Source organism: Boleophthalmus pectinirostris, unplaced genomic scaffold (genome assembly GCF_026225935.1).
Source record: "Boleophthalmus pectinirostris isolate CB_2022bp ecotype Guang Dong unplaced genomic scaffold, ASM2622593v1 HiC_scaffold_4, whole genome shotgun sequence".
NCBI lineage: Eukaryota > Metazoa > Chordata > Actinopteri > Gobiiformes > Gobiidae > Boleophthalmus > Boleophthalmus pectinirostris.
The window spans coordinates 37,784,085-37,802,320 of record NW_026571353.1 but is presented as its reverse complement, the minus strand read 5'-3'; the positions used below and the strand labels follow the sequence as shown (position 1 = coordinate 37,802,320).

Sequence of the window (18,236 nt, the reverse complement as noted above, 5' to 3'; positions counted from 1 at the left end):
ACGGCGGGGGAAAAAAGTAAGGAGACGCGTGCAGAAGAGAACGGGAGCGAACAGAAAGCGGAGAGAAAGCGCACAGGAAACGGAGAAAAGCGGACAGAAAGCGGACAGAGGCGGACAGGAGCGAACAGAAGCGGACAGAAAGCGGACAGGAGCGCACAAAACAAACAGAAAGCGGACAGGAGCGGACAGAGGCGAACAGAAAGCGTACATGAGCGCACCCAACAAACAGAAAGCGGACAGGAGCGCATAAAACAAACAGAAAGTGCACTGGAGCGAATAGAAAGCGTACAGGAGCGCACAGAGGCGAACAGAAGCTGATAGAAAGCGTACAGGAGCGCACAAAACTAATAAATAATAATAAAAATAAATAAAACAGGACAGGAAGCGTACAGGAGTGGACAGAAAGCGTACAGGATCGCATTAAAACAAAAAGAAAGCGTTCAAGAGCGCACAGAGGCGAACAGAAGCGGATAGAAAGCGTGCAGGAGCGCACAAAACTAACAAAAAGCGCACAGGAGCGGATAGAAAGCGTACAGGAGCGCACAAAACAAATAAAAAGCGGACAAGAGCGCATAAAACAAACAGAAAGCGGAGAGAAAGCGCACAGAAAGCGCACAGGAGCGGGGGAAACGGAACAGCACGCGGTTCTTGGCTGTTCCTCGTCGCCATGGAAACCTGACTGTGTACGGAAATAGTGATACTGACGCCGCCATCTGAAGTTTGTTGCAAATTTAATGCGTTTGTTTAGGTCGAAGTCTGGTGAAAAAACAAGTTTCAAATCGCCCCTCGTGCATCAGGTGAGAAGTTTCACTGACACTTTAAAATGACAACATCTTTATGCGACATTTACGGTTTATTCCATGGTGTTGTTACGTGTGGAAATAGTCTAAACACGTTGTAGACTATCAGTGGTGCAGAATGTGATGTTTTCTTTGAGATGCTAATGCTAGGAGCTGTCATTTTAGCAGCACGTAAACCAAAAGTAAGTAAAAAAATCTCTCCAAAGAGCCAACGCCAAAGTAAGCTACAACTATTTGCTTTAAAATAAAATGAAGGCAACGTTCAAATTCACAACAAGTAGCCCAAGTAAAGTTTAAATTATAAAAATACCTAAAATCTTTGGTGCACTACGTAACTTTCTAGCGGGGGTTTGATAACTGCTTGTCTCCATGGAGATGTAACTGTTTTGACTGAAATATTCCACAATATTGAATTATAGTGAATATCTCTGGAGACAATCAGGCATGATTCCTTTCACTGTAAGAATGTTTGTGTGTTTCCCCCCAAGGTTTTTCCAGGCCTAATTGACCCTTTTCATAACGGGCTCCGCTTTAGGTTTGCGATTAACTTCCGGTTAATGGTTTTCTGTGGCAAAGGCTATGTTCACACTGTAGCCTGAAGTGACCCAAATCCGATTGTTTGGCCCCTATGGCTACGTTCAGACTGCAGGGCTTAATGCTCAATTCCGCTCAATGCTCAATTTTTTTGTGAAATACAATGTGTTTGCGAGGTTGTTCCCATTTCCAATTAAATGTGACTTGTGTGTGACTCCAGTGTGAACATTAAACGGCCCAAAAGTGTCCCACATGTGACACTGGAGACACGACAACGTCAACCGCAGCGAGCGTGCTCTGTGTTTACGGAAGTTGTCCAAACATGGACGCGAGCGTTGAGCACCTGGAGATTTTAAAGTTCCTCTCGTACCAGAGCCAGAACATGAACAACTTACTTGTTTTAAGGAGGAGATTGAGAAGGAGAAGGACGAGGTTTTTGGCCGTGACGTTTTGTGGGGCGACGTCCGTTGAAAGGAACGTGTGGATGTGGAGATGTAGCCAAGAGTGGTGAGTGGTGATGTGCTTCGCTTCAGTGACATGGAGTTCATTAACAATTTTCTCCTACTTTCCAGAATAGTGACGTTTGTGTCTTGTTGATAACGTGTAGGTGGATGAATGCGATTTGACCGTTCAGACTGAAGTCGCACGTCAAAAGATCAGATATGTATCGGTTTCAGGAGCACATATCCAAGTGTCCTGGGTCACATTTGAAAAAATCGGATCTGTGTGGTTCAGACTGTCATTAAAAGATCAGATACAGGAACATAGAGGCCAAAAAATCGGATTTGGGGTCACATCAGGCTGCAGTCTGAATGCAGCCTATGTGACCTGTATCTGATCTTTTAATGACAGTCTCAATGACACAGATCCAATTTTTTCAAAAGTGACCCAGGCCACTTGGATATGTGCTCATAAAACCGATACATATCAGATCTTTTGACATGTGACTTCAGTGTGAACGGCCAGGTCACATTCATCCAAACTGCACGTCACAAATGTACACAGACGTTCTTCTTGTCAGATGAAAATTGTGTATGAACTCTGTGTCAGTGAAGGAGTGAAGCACATAACAATCCCACTACTCTTGGCTGCGACTCTGCACTTACACTTTCCTTTCTACGGACGTTGCTGCCACTGCCCCACAAAACACCAGGGCCAAAAACCTTCTCCTTCTCCTTCTCAATCTCCTCCTTCAAACAAATAAACTGTACATGTTCTGGCTCCGGTATGACAGCAACTTTAAAATCTCGAGGTGCTCAATGCTCGCGTCCATGTTAAGGCTACTTCCGTAAACACCGAGCACAAAGCACTCGCTGCGTGTGACGTCGTTGTGTCCTTCGATGCGGATGCGGGACAGTTTTGGGGCGTTTAAAGTTCACACTGGAGATCACATACAAGTTCACATTTAATTGGAAATGTGAACGACCTCGCAGAAACATCAGATTTCACAAAAAAATCCAAACTGAGCATTAAGCCCTGCAGTCTGAACATAGCCTCAGTTCAGCTTTAAGTCAAGTCACAAAGTACTTTTACTGCTTTACTTTGCACCCTGGATTAAATCAGATGCCATGTCAGCGTACGTTATAGCTCAGTTATGCGGCTGCTGCTCGTCCGTCTCTATTTTTATCATATTTCTGTTGTGAATGTGTGGCAGGTTCCACAGCGCCCGGCCGTGTGCAGAGGAGCGGCTCGGGTTTCCTCCGGTCTCCTCTGCGGGCAACATATATACACCACGAGACCGCAGACAGGAGCAGGCAGGAGCAGACAGGAGCATGTCCCGGTGCCTGTACGAGAGTCTGAGGGCTGTGGGGCTGCAGCATCACTATGACAGGTAAACTCACGCTCAGGTTTTACACTTGTATCGTTTTAAAGACTGACATTTTGTAGAATATCATGTGTGATAAATCAGTTCTCATGCCGCAATATCATCATGTTATCTTGTCGTGACCAGAGTATCGAGTATCTTTTATCATTTCAAACTCTAGGGCTGGGTATCTTTCAGAAGTTGCCGATACGATACAGACCTCAATATATAGGCCACAATACGATACATATCTCGATACAGTGAGCTTTCGATTATAATAAGATCTGATATATTTCACGGCAAGGCAAGTTTATTTGTACAGCACAATTCATACACAAAGTAATTCAAAGTGCTTTACAGAATAAGAAAAACATTTTTCCAGACTATAAGTCACTCTGGAGTATAAGTTGCACCAGCCAAAAAATGCGCAATGAAGAAGAAAAAAACATATAGACGTTGCACTTTTTGGGGAAATGTATTTTGTAAAATCAGAGACCAGGAACCAACATTTCATCTTGAAATGAAAGTTAAAGTAATAAAAATAGAACAACAGACTGAAAAGGCGTTAATATGTTAACGTAACATATGAACAGTTATTCAGATAATTATAGCGTAAACAACAGAATATAAGTTTAACAAACTCTCCATCTCGCTCCAAATCACTAAATCCATTCAGTTTTTCATCCTCGGTGTCACTTCTGCTCAACCTCCTGAGATAAACCATAGATCCATGATGTAAACAGAGCGCCGCTTCCTCTTCTGTGTCGCTGTCGTCAGACTCAGCATCAGTTCAGTTAGAATTATTCCAGCCTTTCTGAATCCCGACAGGATGGTTTCGATTGTCATTGAAGCTCAGGCTTTGTCAATTCATCCAGTGACTTTAGGAAAGTTTCATGGCGCACCCTGCCCGGTTGCCGTAAAGCTGTGTTCTCCATCCCCGCTTTCCCCCAGTACCTCACAAGTTTCTCGTTTACTCCAAACTTTCTTTCTGCTGCTCGATTACCATTTTCGGCTGAATATTTCACTATTTGCAGCAATACAGCGACTTTTTCTACAGGAGACATGCGCAGTAGAGCGAAGTGACAGTGGTACATGAGTAATAGTCGTACTAGATATTGACACACAAGACTAGAGCCTCTCACAGCTTCAGTCTGAAAATTTTAATATATAAATCGCACCAGAGTATAAGTCACAGGAAACACCCAAACCATGAAAAATGCACGACTTATAGTCCGAAAAACACGCTAATTACATAAATTAGAGAGAAGAGTGCGGAATGAAAACCTTTCAGTCATATGCAGCTAAACAGAACTATTTTGAGTCTGGATTTAAACAATGTCAAAGTTTCAAATCGATTCAATATGGTTCAATAAAAAATAAAAAGCGTGACTGTGACACTAAAAGTCTTTGTTAAACCACTTCTTGTGCAAAGTTCATATGAAACATTTTAATTCACAAAAACAGTGAAAATGTCAGATGTGTAGCATAAACGAGTTTCGTTCCTCTGAACAAACAACAAAACTGTAGCTGTGACAAAATAATTTAGTAAAATATACCAAAAATACTCTTGGTGATATATCGATACAGCAGTCCACGATATCGATACTGTATCATCACATTAAACGATATGATATATCGATATTTAGATATTTTTGCACAGCCCTATCCAGAGATGGGGACTTTTTATTTACTTTACTTTTTATCAAGTGTGTTTTTTTATTGTTATGTTATACCTGCATACTCAAATGCAAATCAATCAAAATATATTTCCTATAATGTGATTTTCTGGATTTTTTTTTTTTTTTGATATTCTGTCTCGTAATGTTAAAATAAACCTACCATTAAAATTATACACTGTTCATTTGTTCGTCAGTGGACAAACCTACCCTAACCCTAACCCTAACCCTTAACATTATACACTGTTCATTTGTTCGTAAGTGGACAAACGTACAAAATCAGCAAGAGATCAGATACTTATTTCCTCCACTGTAATCTCCTTCAGTTTGAGCTCGGTGGGCGTGCGAAGCCTGGCTCACCTCACAGTCCTCACCCTGGACGACTTCCCTCTTTTGGGCATCAGATCCATGGAGGACCGGACCCGCCTCTTCCACCTGGTCCAACAGCTCCGAACTCTGGACCCGCAAACGCTGCACCAGGCTGGGGCAGACGAGGAGAGCAGCTACCCCCAAAGGACACTCCAGGAAAGCCACGCTGTTACCCCAAATTCTCGTCCAGATGATATTAAACCATGGAGTGGTTTGTCCTCACTTTGCAGGCAGCTTGATTTTAGTTCAGAAACAGCAAGTGAGCCGTCTGAGGAATCATTTGAAAATCCATCTGCCAATACTAGTTTCAGACGAGATTGTGGAAAGTTAGATAGTTCACTAGAAAAACCCGTTGCAGATATGAAACCAAAACAGAATTGTAAAAAATCATTGAGAAGGAAAACCAGCAAAACAACCGTGAATGCAGAAAACACGAGGACACCAGTGCACCAGTCCAATCCGTCAGCGTACAACTACGGACTGCCCCAAACCAGAGCCCCGCCCACTCCCAGCAACAGGTAACAGGAAAAGTCCCTTATATGGAAATGTGGGAGTAGGAATGTCATGATATCAAGATTATTCTAGATTAGTGACACCGTGAAAGTAACTCAAGCAAAAGTGAAACTGCTTAGTCTTTGTGCGCAGACGATCAGGGGAGCCTCGGATCTGGGTGTGCGTGAGGAAGCGACCCCTGACCCCTGCGGAGGAGAGGAGACAGGAGACAGACGCGGTGACCTCTGCTGGTCAGAGCTGTGTGGTGCACGAGAGCAGAGCGGCCGTGGACCTGACACACTACGAGCTGCAGGTGAGTGTCTACAGACGATGATGTCAGCTCCATGTCTGAACCTCCTGAACAAAGCCTGATCCGAGCTCTGAAGCTGAGTAGGACCTAGGTAGTACTTCGATGGGAGACCGTTGGGAATACCAGGTGCCACAGGGGGGTGCTAGTGCAAGCTGTTGTTGTTGTGTCCTTAGGCAAGTCATTGTGTCTAGTATAGCCCTGCGTTTGATTATCCCTCCAAATCAGTTTTCTGAGGAAGTTGCGACTTGTTTGGCAGACCCCTTTTCCTGGGACGGCGCGACTCAGATCACAGTGGCAGAAAAAGTAGACCAAGCAAGGAGTCAAAATATGAACTGTTTTCATTGTGTTTGGACATTTTGGTTGTTTAAATGACAATTTCAGTCACTCGTATCACTGCAACACGTCACCGTATCTGTATCACTGAATATTGGTCTGGTAGTCGATGTTGTGGCGATGCCAATATTGAACAAATACTTAATTTAACGGGCATTAACGTCCCTAAGGTTGTAACGGAAGAGAAATCATAACATAAAATAAAGTGCAAATTCCAAAAGAAAAATAAAAAAGTGACAGCGTTTTTACAAGACGAGGGAATAGTCATAATCATATTCCACGTAGTCCAATACACGAAACATAACAATACACAAATCCAAGGTCCAACTGGGAGTCGGAAGAAAATCAAACGCAGGGTAAATCTGGTTTGTGAGTGTTGGTGATGGTGGGAAGGGCCGATGGCACAGATTGACAGCCTCAGTTCTGTCAGTGTGCTCTACGAGTCACCACCGAGTGTCAATTGGCTCTTTTCACGCTTACGTCACAAACCAGGATGTTCTTTGCATCTTTCCAAACCAAAACGTTTGGAAAGATGTGATTACAACTTCCGGCGTAGTTACCGACAATGGGCTCGCCTAACATGGATCTATTAAAACCGATTGCGATCAAAACCCACTGGAGTAAATGTGATCAGCGGTAAAATGAAGACTGCAGACGTATGTGCTGTTTGGAATCATCTTGAATTTGGCGCCTCATCTCTTCTAATCGCATGTACCCAGTGCGCTCAGAGTTGTGTGTCATGTAATTGTTGATTAGGCAAACATAACGGAACGCTACAATGACATTTAGATGAAGTCTGGGTCTGGGAAGTTGTAATTATATCTTTCCAAACGTCTTCCTGATGTGTGACGTAAGCTTGAATAGAGCCCAGTGATTGAATAGTATAAAATTGCGGTCCTCAACCTTTTTTTTTGTAAGGATCGGTAAAAAACACACTGTTTTTTTTCAGGAGTCGGTAGAAAGGGCAGGGCCAGTAATAGCAGCACAAAATTGTTTAAATATTCATGTTTGCTGTTTACCAGGTTCATTTGAGTAAAACACGTAGATATGGTGGTAGAAGTAAAACTCCTTACAAAGATATTTCATATTTTTCTCTGAATCCTGGTACCACAGGATAAAGGGTTTTGAATGTTTTGAAAAGTGCTGTATAAATCCAAGGAAAAAAAGAAGCAGTAGCTCTGTCGCCACAGTCGCCCTGGGGCAGACTGACCCCTCCCTCCTGTTTCTGCAGCACAAGTTTTACTTTGACCACGTGTTTGGAGAGGACTGCTCTAACGAGGAGGTGTACCAGAGGACGGCCTGCCCGCTGGTCCAGCACATGCTCCGGGGGTGAGCTCACACATACACTCAGAGTCACATTTATATTTGACAAATGTTTATCTTAATGGACCCATCTGATCGTGTGTTTACAGGGGCAGTGCCACCTGTTTCGCGTACGGGCAGACGGGAGCGGGGAAGACCCACACCATGCTGGGCTCCTCTCTGGGCGGGTCGGGTGATCAGGGCGGGTCAGGCAGCGGGTCTGGCAGGTGGGGCTTTGGAGGGGAGCCGGGCCTGTACGCTCTGGCCGCTCAGGACCTCTTCTCTCACCTCTCCTCCTCCCCCGCCCTCGCCCACCTCAGTGTTTTTGTCAGTTTCTTTGAGATCTACTGTGGACAGCTGTACGACCTGCTGGACCACAGGAAGAGGTGTGGCTCTGTTACTTTAGAGTACATTAAATTAGACTGTGTGATGTGAAAATAAACTTACCCTAAACGTTTTGTGTTCAGGCTGTTTGCACGAGAGGACGGCCAGAGGAACGTGCACATCACGGGGCTGTGTCACAGGAGGGTGGAGTCAGTCCAGACTCTGCTGCAGGTTAAAAGGACACAGATCTCTGCTCCTCACATAACTGACTCTTCATCCTCCATCTGAATCTTACATGTTCTTTATTATGTGTCATGTCTGTGTCAGGTGATCTCTCGGGGCTCAGAGGAACGCTCTCAGGGCTGCAGCGGAGTCAACCCACTGTCGTCTCGCTCTCACGCTCTGCTGCAGATCCAACTGAGAGGAGCGGAGCCAAGAGGGGCGTGTCAGAAAGTGCATGGCCGGTCAGTCCCTCACACTCGCACTGATACGGGCTTAAACAGTATTGTTGATGAGGATATTATAAACAGGTGGAGCCTCAAGTGGAGGAGTTTAAGTATCTCATGTTCACAAGCATCTGCAGTATTGCTGTCGCTGTATCCGACTGCTGTGGTGAAGAAGGAGCTGAGTCCAAAGGCAAAACTCTTGAGTTTTCTGCTCAATTTACTCTTCTACTCTCACCTGTGCTCATGAGATTTGGGTAATAATCGAGAGGAAAAAGAGGGAAGATACAAGCAATTAAATGAGTTTCCTCCGCAGAGTGGTTGGGGACTCCCTTAGAGACAGTGGTGAGGAGCTCGGACTAGAGCCGCTGCTCCTCCACGTGGAGAGGAGCAACTGAATGGAGGGCATCTTGGACTGGGGAGCTTTTCTTGTCCCAACGGGAAGAGGCCCCGGGAAAGACCCAGGGTGCTCTGTAGGGAAGTCAAAGCTGAGGGTTTAAAGGGTTAGATAAATATAACGTATCTAATCTACTGTGTGTGGTAGGATGTGGTTCGTGGACTTGGCCGGCAGTGAGCGAGCGTCTGACTCCAGAGACTCTGACAGACGCAGCCGAGTGGAGGGAGCAGAGATCAACCAGAGCCTACTCGCGGTACAGCTGTTTGTGGATATAGAGTTACTGTGTATAGGACTATATCTGAGCTAGTGTTAATATGAATCTATTTTAAACAGTATCACATGAAAATATTCCATGGTTGACTTCACTTGTAACTTTCTTTGTTTTCAGTTAAAGGAGTGCATCCGCTCTCTAGACCAGGAGCAGGGCCACACACCCTTCAGACAGAGCAAACTCACCCAGGTGAGACACCAGCACTTTAAAGGCAGAGGGAGGGCTGCGGGAGAGGAGGAGGATTAGAAGAGAAGGAGGAAGAGAGAAGTGTACAGCATCTCTTTGTTTATGAGATTAATGTGTTTGTACATGGTCCCTGTTAAAATAAACCTAAAACCTAAACTAAAACTAGGACAAGAGGTAGATAGACAAGGAGTAGGAAGAGGAGAAGAGGAGCAGAGAAGGAGAGGAAGAACTGTCCTGACTTCATGACCTGTGTTCAGGTGCTGAAGGACTCGTTCATCGGAGACTCCCTGACCTGTATGATCGCGAACATCTCCCCCGGTCACTGCTCCACAGAACACACCCTGAACACGCTCCGATACGCCGACCGGTGAGAACAGACACATTTAAAGCTACACTATGGAACATTTATGATGGGTAGTGTCCATGGAGATATTACTGATTCACCTAGAATGTTCCTCCATGTGGCATTAAGCTTAAATCTTAAAAGCTTTAGCTACATGTGTTGTTACTATGAGCAGCATCGCCTCTTCACAGACCTGACTCTCACTCGCTTGAACATTTCTGGCAAAACAATGCAATCTCCATGGAGTCAAGCCGATTCTGGACCCTCCATCAGAAAAGTTCCATAGTGCACCTTTAAATACAGTCTTAATAGTTAGTCCTATTGCTTTCTGTTTATTTTTCATTATTTTATTTGACAGTGTGAAGGAGCTGAAAGGCCAGAGGGGGCAGCAGAGAGCCAGACGAGGTAAAAACACCTCCACCCCAAAACAAAACCTGTCCCAGAGCAGTGGTGCCAGCAGGGGGCGTTACAGAGGCTCCAGTCCGCCCAAGAAACCAAGGACCACCACCTCCAATGCCCCGCCAACGCCGTCACCCGTAAGAACCCACGAGGACAGCACGTTCCTCTGCTCTACACCCAAGAAACACCAACACAACCAGGACAGGAGGGGGAGGTTTACCTGGATCTCACCCGTTCAGATTCCACGAAGAACGAGCCGTGAAGAGGGCGAACACAGGGCAGAGAAACTACGTAACCAGGCATCAAATCAACCACAAAATCTTGAATTTAGTCCGAGAAAGATGGCACCGCAAAGCCAAAAAAGTTACGAATGGAACGATTCAAGTAAACGTTTCGAAGACCAAGAGAAGAGGAGGCATCTTAAACTCTATCACCAACAGTTACAACAATTTGATCCACTTTTGACGTCTTCTGATCTGCTCTCTCAAAACACATCCACTGACTCCCCGAAAGAGAATTCACATGTTACCGAAAACATGCTCGCGTCTTCAGTGGCCATGGAAGACATTTTGGGCCAGTTTAAAGCTCGTATCAACCGAGTGCAGCCACATGAGCCTGATTCTGAGGTGAATGCAGTGTTTGACAAAGATTTGGTTGACAAAACAGATGCGATACTGAGAAAAAATAGGACAAAACAGGCAAAAACAGCTCAAAATAGCGGCGCGAAAAGTGCTTGGGTGTCGGACAATGAAGCGATCTCAGGAATTTGTTTAAATGTAGGCGAAAGTATTAACAATCGTACCCCAAGACAAGGATTTACGGTTGAACTGTGCGACCCGCGAGCCCCGGCAGAGCGCCCCCTGTCTCCTGCAGCGGAGAAGAGCAACTCGCTTTTGACGCTTTCTGATTTGAACTCTTCCAAAATGATACCAAATAGTCCCAAGTCCAATGAAGGCAACCAGCGTAATGAATGTACAGAAAAGCATGGCGCGTTATTTCAAATGGTGGAAGAAATGCGAAGTGTAGAAATGGACCCTCTGTGGTTGTCCACGTTGGAGAAGCCAGCTTCAGTTTTGCATCTCCAACAAAAACCAACCACTTCAGATAGGGACCTAGAAACGTCTTTACCTGTGTGCAGCACGGTGTGGGAGCCAGAAGAGGGCGCTGACGAGTGCTACCTGGAGGTGCCTCAAGCAGTAGGTGAGTCCTCAGAACTTTTGGTGCAGAGAAGAAAGCGTCAACAAATTTATTAAAGCTTCCATTTGTAATAAATGCATCACAAACTTCAAACTTCTGGTCATTGCACAATTCATACTGGGAAGGATCCTCCGAAAAAGTGAGCATCAAACCTCCATGTTTGTTTTCCCAGTGGGATGTGTCTATTGTCAAAACCGATCTTTTCAAGTCTTTTGAACCATATCACTTTTGTTTCTGTTTCTGATATTGTCATAGTTATGGGATTTGGACGTGGTAATTGTGAGGTTGTTGAATGTCCTAACAGCGGAAACTCCATAACTGCAAAAGCGAATTAGATCTGTGTAACTGCACACCTCCGTGTTTCGCTTCCCAACGGAATAGAAAAATAGTGAAAGGTGAAGGTGATGGGCAGGATTGATCCACAGGAAGGACCAAAAAAGAAACATTTGACTGCCTAAGAAATTATCCCGAGTTTGCAGTGAACATTTTGTATGTGGAGCAAAAACAAAGCAAAATCCCGTTTAAGTGAGAGGTGCAGAAGACAAACAGACTGAGCTGCACTTTCTTGTTCTTGTGGTTTTACAGCAACATCACGTCTTGGTCTCTTTGCAGTGGAAGGTGTTTCTTGATGAACAGCTGGTACCTTTCACTTTGGCGTTGACTTTTTAAATTCGTAACCAAGGTTAAGCGAGGGATTTTGTATGTGGAGCGCTTTGTTGACGCTCCACATACAAAATGTTCACTGCAAACTCAGGCAGCCAAAGGTTTCCTTTTTGGTCCTTCCTGTGGATCAATCCTGCCCATCGCCTTCACCTTTCACTATTTTTCAATTCCTTTGGGAATGGAAACAGTTTGAATGGAGGTTTGCAGTCACACACATCTGATTCACTTTTGCAGTTATGGAGTTTGCAAACTTCTGAAGCCCATTTCTCGAGCTGTTTTCCGCTGTTAGGATTCAACAACCACACAATTACGATGTCCGAATCCCAAAACTAAAATATGACAATATCAGAACCAGAAACAAAAGTAATATGGTTCAAAAGACTTGAAAAGATCGGCTTTGACAATAGACACATCCCACTGGGAAAACAAACATGGAGGTTTGATGCTCACTTTTTTCACTCCTTCTGACCCCGGCTCCAATTGACTTATGTTAGGATCTTGGGGGGTTGGCTAACACTAGATCTTCACTAGAGATTCATGCAGGTTTGAATAATCCTGTATTGTTCTGTATTTAAGGCGTTGTGACACACTTGTTGTTGGGTTAAAAAACTGTACGCATTTTTCAACAATTAAATCACGTAAATTAAAACCTGCTTCTTGCTGCAGTGAAATGTCAGGAAAACAATTTAATATTACAAGTCACTCTTTTATCTTTTCCAGGTTCCTCTATGATTCCTTGGGCCATACGGTTCCACTCACAACAACAAGGGGGCGCCATCCAGCCAGCCGCGCCCACAGCTCAGCCCGTCTCTGCTGTAGGTGATGCGGTCTTTAATAAAAGCTCCGCTCTCACACGCAACAGTCCCCACGTTCACCACAACAACAACAACAGCAGCGTGACCTCCTGCCCCCTGAGCCAGAACGGCACAGTGCCACCGCCTGGTCACTGCGAGAACAGCAGCTCTGAGGTCCCACCGTCTGAGAGAGGAGAAGAGAGAAGAGAGAACAAAAGCACATCTGAGGAGTGGATGAGAGGAAACCAGTAAGAAAAATACTTGGTTTAATTAAAGATGTTTGATAACGGTGCCAAAAGTGAAGGAAGACAACCTTTACTTGAAACAATATTACTAGTATTGAACAAAAATGTTAAAGTAGTGCTATGTAACTTTTCAGGTTGAGGGTGCGCCACCTGCTTGTCTCTATGGAAATGTTATGGCTTTGACTGGAATGTTCCACAGTACGGCATTTGTGTTTATTTAGTTACAGATGTTATGAAGGTATAATATGAACTTTGGAGTCACCAGCTCGTCTCCATGGGAAAAAAAAGTTATTCTGAGTCTGATTAATGCCATACTGTGGAACATTAAAGGCAAAGCAATAACAAAGCAATAACATCTCCATGGAGACAAGCAGATGACGGACTCTCTACCAGAAACATTACACACTGCACAGAAGGATAAAACATTAACTGGCTAGAAAAAACAGAATCAGTTCATTATTTATAGACCTGAAAATCCCCCAAATGTAAAATGAGTTAAATGAGTCACCAAAACATTTACATAAGAGAACTGTTACACTGTAAAATATATTATTGAAAGTTGCTGAGAAGTGTAATTTCTTAATAATGTGACCCCAGTAGTTGTACATGATGTGTCCCCCTGTGCTGGTGTGTTTGGTCCTGACCTCTGTCCTCTGTCCTCTTCAGGCTCGTCGTCCAGGCTCATTTAGAGACGCGCAAACAGATGGAGCTTCTGTCCCACAGAGAAGGGACTCTCCTGGTGCAGCAGCCTCAGATGGTGAGGAAGGTTTAGAGAACCTGAGGTGGCACTGGGAAGTATTAAAGGTGCACTGTGGAACTTTTCTGGTGGAGGGTCTGCCATCTGCATCTGTCACCTGCTTCTATGATGATAAATAAATGTAATGCTACAGGGTGTCCCAAAAAAACTGACATCATTTTAAAAGCAATTATGTTGAAAACTACTAAGTCTAGCTCAATGATGATGCTGATGTTGGTACCAGATCCTTTAGTCCTGCATAATCAGCCGAATTCTTTACATTTTTGGTACCAAGTCCAAATTTGTTTGCCAGTTGGTGAAGTTTTTCCAAATTTTGCGTTGAAGGCTGCACAGTCTGAGTCAGGCTGATGCCACCTAGTGCCTCCACTCAATTTCATTTCTCTCCGGTGACTAGGTCAGGAATCAAAATACACTAGAAGGTTTGCAAGAACCCCGGAAGTTGTAGACTGCACACCGGCCAATCAGCAAAGAGCTGTGAAGCCATGACGTCAAACTCAAGCCCCTGTCTGTGTCCCTTTTGTGGAACAGCACAACAGTAAACAAAGCGTCGAGATGGAAGTAGACGAAGACATTCTGTGTTGGCAACGATTCCTGAGATCGAGGATTTAAAACTGGAACAAAGAGAAAGTTTGGTGAATTTTATCAAGGGGAAAGACGTTATTGCCTTTCTTCCTACGAGATTTGGTGCGTTACATATGCCACGACCAAATAGCAGCGATGACTTCTCTTTGGGAGTGAACGGCTCAAACTGACAACAGAACAAAAATAAAACATTAAATATAAAATCTTGATCTGTTTCTGTACATTCTGTTAAAATTTGAGGTTATTTTAACAAGAATTGCCAAAATTTTTGGCCTGCGAAATGATGTCAAATTTTTTGGGACTCCCTTTATATTGTGGAACATTCCAGGCAAAGCTCTAACATCCCCATGGTGACAAGCAGGCGACTCCACCAGTAAAGTTACAGCACCTTCAAATATAAATAGTTTACTGTCATCTTTTTTCTTTAAAGGATATAATGTAGATTTAAAGCTAATGTGTTATCTACAGTAAATGTAATGTTTCAGATTAACATTACATTTACTGTAGATAATGCGTTTTTGAGTTCAGAAACAAGTCCAGTATTGATATTTGTCATAGACCTCAATGTAGTGCTTCTCACACTTTTGACGCCAAGATAATATCTGACTTCCTGAGTGCGACCAGATCTAAACCTAGACTTTTTCAGACCTGCAGTAGTGCTAAAGCAGGTCTGAAATGAGTCTAAACCATTTTAAGTTGTGATTAACCCAAAAGAGGATAAACATATTACAGATTTGTCTCTAAATTAAATGCACATTTTGAGAAACAGTGCCCTGATGGACTGTGTGTTGTGTTGTGTTTTTAGGCTTTTGTGGAGTACGTGCAGCAGCTGGAGCAGATCATGATGAGAAAGGCTCTGTGTGTGCGGACTCTGATCTCACATCTACAAACTTACCTCAAGACCAGCCACACTGAGCAAAACGCAGTTGTAGGGAATTAAAAGGATCAACCCAGCAATGCAGAATCCATTCTAATAGTAGGGATGAGCAATTTTTTTCTGATAAACATTGCAGTTGTGATAAGATTTGTGATTTATATTTTAATAATAGGATTCTGAACTGACAAACTAATACAAGAATCACATTTCAGAACAGATTTGTACAGATCTAAACTACAGGGTTAGCAGTTTTTTACGCAGAATAACACAGAATTAGTTGTTTGTGGAGGAAATGATGGTACTAAAAATTGCGGCCATTGTGAATTGTTGATTGCGTCTATTCAAATAATGATTTCGCCCTATTATATCGTGACGAGATGTGTGAACAGTAGCCAGAGGTTGTATGCAGGGGCGTTGGACTGGAGGGGTAAAAAGTACAGTTTGCCCAGTTTGCGGGGACGGGCCTTTCACTAAATTTGTAGGCCCACACAGATGATATGTTCTCACTCAGGGGCGAGTAATTTATTTATTTAACCAGTCGCTGCTATTTAGTAATCACACATGTAATGAGCCACTAACGGGGTTAACTGGTATATTAAGCTTTTCTCAAATCCCGTAGGAAGAAGGACAATAACGTCTTTCCCCTTGATAAAATTCATCAAACACTCTCTTTGTTTCGGCTTTAAATCCTCGATCTCGGGAATCGTTGACAACACTAAATGTTTGGCTCTTCGCTGATTGGCTGGTGCCCCGAACTCACACTTCTGGGGTTTTTGCGAAATGTCTGGTGTATTCTGATTCCTGACTAGAGAGAAATGAAATTGAGCAGAGGCACTAGGTGGCACCAGCCTGGCTAGGTTGGAGGAGCATTGCATACTATTTTGAAGGCATTACGGTATTTTTCAGACTATAAGGCGCAATATGAATAATGTTGAATTCTCTATTTTCATACATAAGGAGCACCGGATTATAAAGCGCATTAAACAAACAGACGGCACTTGAGTCTGATCCTTAGTCCAGGCGTCCACGATCCATTGGCAGATCGTGGTGTAATTCGCCCGGTGTTGCCTCACTGTCTTGGCGAATGTGGATTATAAATGTGAATGTGGGTGGTTTATTTACTAAGAGGGCGACTCAAATATACATTGAGTAATAATGTGTTTAATGCAGCTTTGCGCACATTTGTTTACGTTTTACAGAAATGAAACTTAAAACCACATGGCTCATTTGCATAAACTATAAGCACTGAAAAAACAGCTCCCTCCTTGTGCGCTGATGTGGCCAGCTTCGGTCGGACTAAAGGACACGACTCAATTACTCTGCGAGTAGCTGTAATGCTCCAACAATCCATCAAGCGGGGCGGTTTCGTAGCTTATCAAAGTCGTACGAGCTCAGTAAACTCAACCTGAATTAATACATAAAGTGCTCCGGATTATAAGACGCATTGTCGATTTTTGAGAAAATTAAAGGATTTTAAGTGTGCCTTATAGTCCGGAAAATATGGCTATTACTTCAAAATACTATTACTCAAGTAGAAGTACCGAGTAGAAATCAAAGAAATCACTCAAGTAAAGGTAAGAGTAATGTATTTGAGGAAACTGCTACTCGGCTACTGAAGGAGCGCTGCAAAAAACACAAATGTTCAAATCATTTCATATTGTTGACATAAAGCTTTTGTCACTTTAGACTCGCTCACAGAGGGAAGAGGAAACACAGCTTTTACTCGAGTAAGAATACTGTTACACTGTGCAATACACACTCACTCAAGTAGGAGTAAAAGTATGGGGTCTTAAAACTACTCTGAGAATTAAACGCAAGTACTACCGACCTCTGATTTTATTGAGGTCGCTTATTTGGTGTTTTTATTTTTGCTGTTCTGAAAAGGAGCAAAGCGTCATGGTTCCTTCTGCTTTTTACTTCTGCAACAAGACAATGCATTTTACTCCAAAGAGTTTCAAATATTTATTTAAAAAGGTTTACTGATAAGATTGTGAGGCCTGTTTGTTTATTTATTTATTTATTTATGATGCTATTAATTTAATCTATGCAAAAACTGAATGAGTCACAGTTTCAATTTCTTTCATGTTTCTAATAAAGTATGATTTGAAAAAAGTGTTTTATACTGGAATTATTTATTGTTTTTGTTATGAAATGTATTATGAAATAACTTTTGGAGCAGCAAGACGATAATATAAGAGAAACTTTATTTGTGCCACGTTGGGGATATTTTAGTTTTGCAATGCACAGTTTAAGAACGGCAAGACAAAAAAATCTAAATAAACCAATATTACAAAATAGACTTAAAGGTCTTATATTACACAAAATTTACTGTTGAAAACCATGTTATAATGTTTTGGTATGTTTGGTCCTGACCTCTGTCTTCCTTCAGGCCAATATTATAACATAGATAGTAGTAATAAAATAAAATCTGCTACAGTGATATAGTATGTACAATATTGACTCTGACTCTTCTTATGTACAGTGCAGAATATGGACAAATATGGATAAACAGCAGTGAAGTGAGCTCAGTGTATTACACAGGAGATGATTCATATTCTGTTAGAGCAATACACATGGAAAAGGAGAAATTCATTTAGTCATCTGGACAAAAGTTTATTTGGTCGAATATGTTTCCCAGCTCATCCAAGCTGCTTTTTCAGTTCTGGTGAGAATACTTATATCTGCCTGAAGGGAAGGGTTAACAATAGTGAAATACTTGTTTACAGTTTCTAGACTTATTGATCTTGCACTGAATGTGGAGTCATATTAGCATAATAATTCAGAGCCATAATGGGGCTTTCACACCTCTGGGCCTGACATGGCTGCCCCTGTTGTTCTCTTGTTTGTTTTGATTTAGGTTTGAGGATGGAGTGGTAAATAGGATGAGGATGATAGATGGTGTCTGAATCCTCCGTTTCTATTTAGAGAAGGAGTCTCTTTCTTAACAAAAATAGTCTCTTTAACTCCCCTCTCAAACCAGTGCTTTTCTCTGGCTAAGATCTAAAAGTGCTTTAAAAATAAAGATTTATTATTAATACATTAGCATTTTTATTTTCGGCTGATGACACCATCCAGCTGCTCAAAATGTTAAATAGCCTCAAAACAGGCAGAAAATTATATAAAACATTTGTATTTCTT

General features: G+C 42.8%; 1 protein-coding gene across 1 annotated transcript; it reads left to right on the top strand.

Annotated features, from left to right (window-relative positions):
* The first annotated feature begins 714 nt into the window (after window positions 1-714).
* LOC129411334 (uncharacterized) lies at window positions 715-15,742 on the top strand. Its single transcript, XM_055161971.1, has 14 exons — window positions 715-797; window positions 2,989-3,165; window positions 5,829-5,988; window positions 7,550-7,647; window positions 7,731-8,006; window positions 8,088-8,175; window positions 8,272-8,408; window positions 8,932-9,037; window positions 9,173-9,244; window positions 9,499-9,608; window positions 9,943-11,183; window positions 12,564-12,885; window positions 13,549-13,639; window positions 15,027-15,742. Exons 2-14 carry the CDS (start codon window positions 3,107-3,109, stop codon window positions 15,159-15,161), a joined length of 2,895 nt encoding a protein of 964 aa, XP_055017946.1. The 5' UTR covers window positions 715-797; window positions 2,989-3,106; the 3' UTR covers window positions 15,162-15,742.
* The last annotated feature ends 2,494 nt before the right edge of the window (window positions 15,743-18,236 follow it).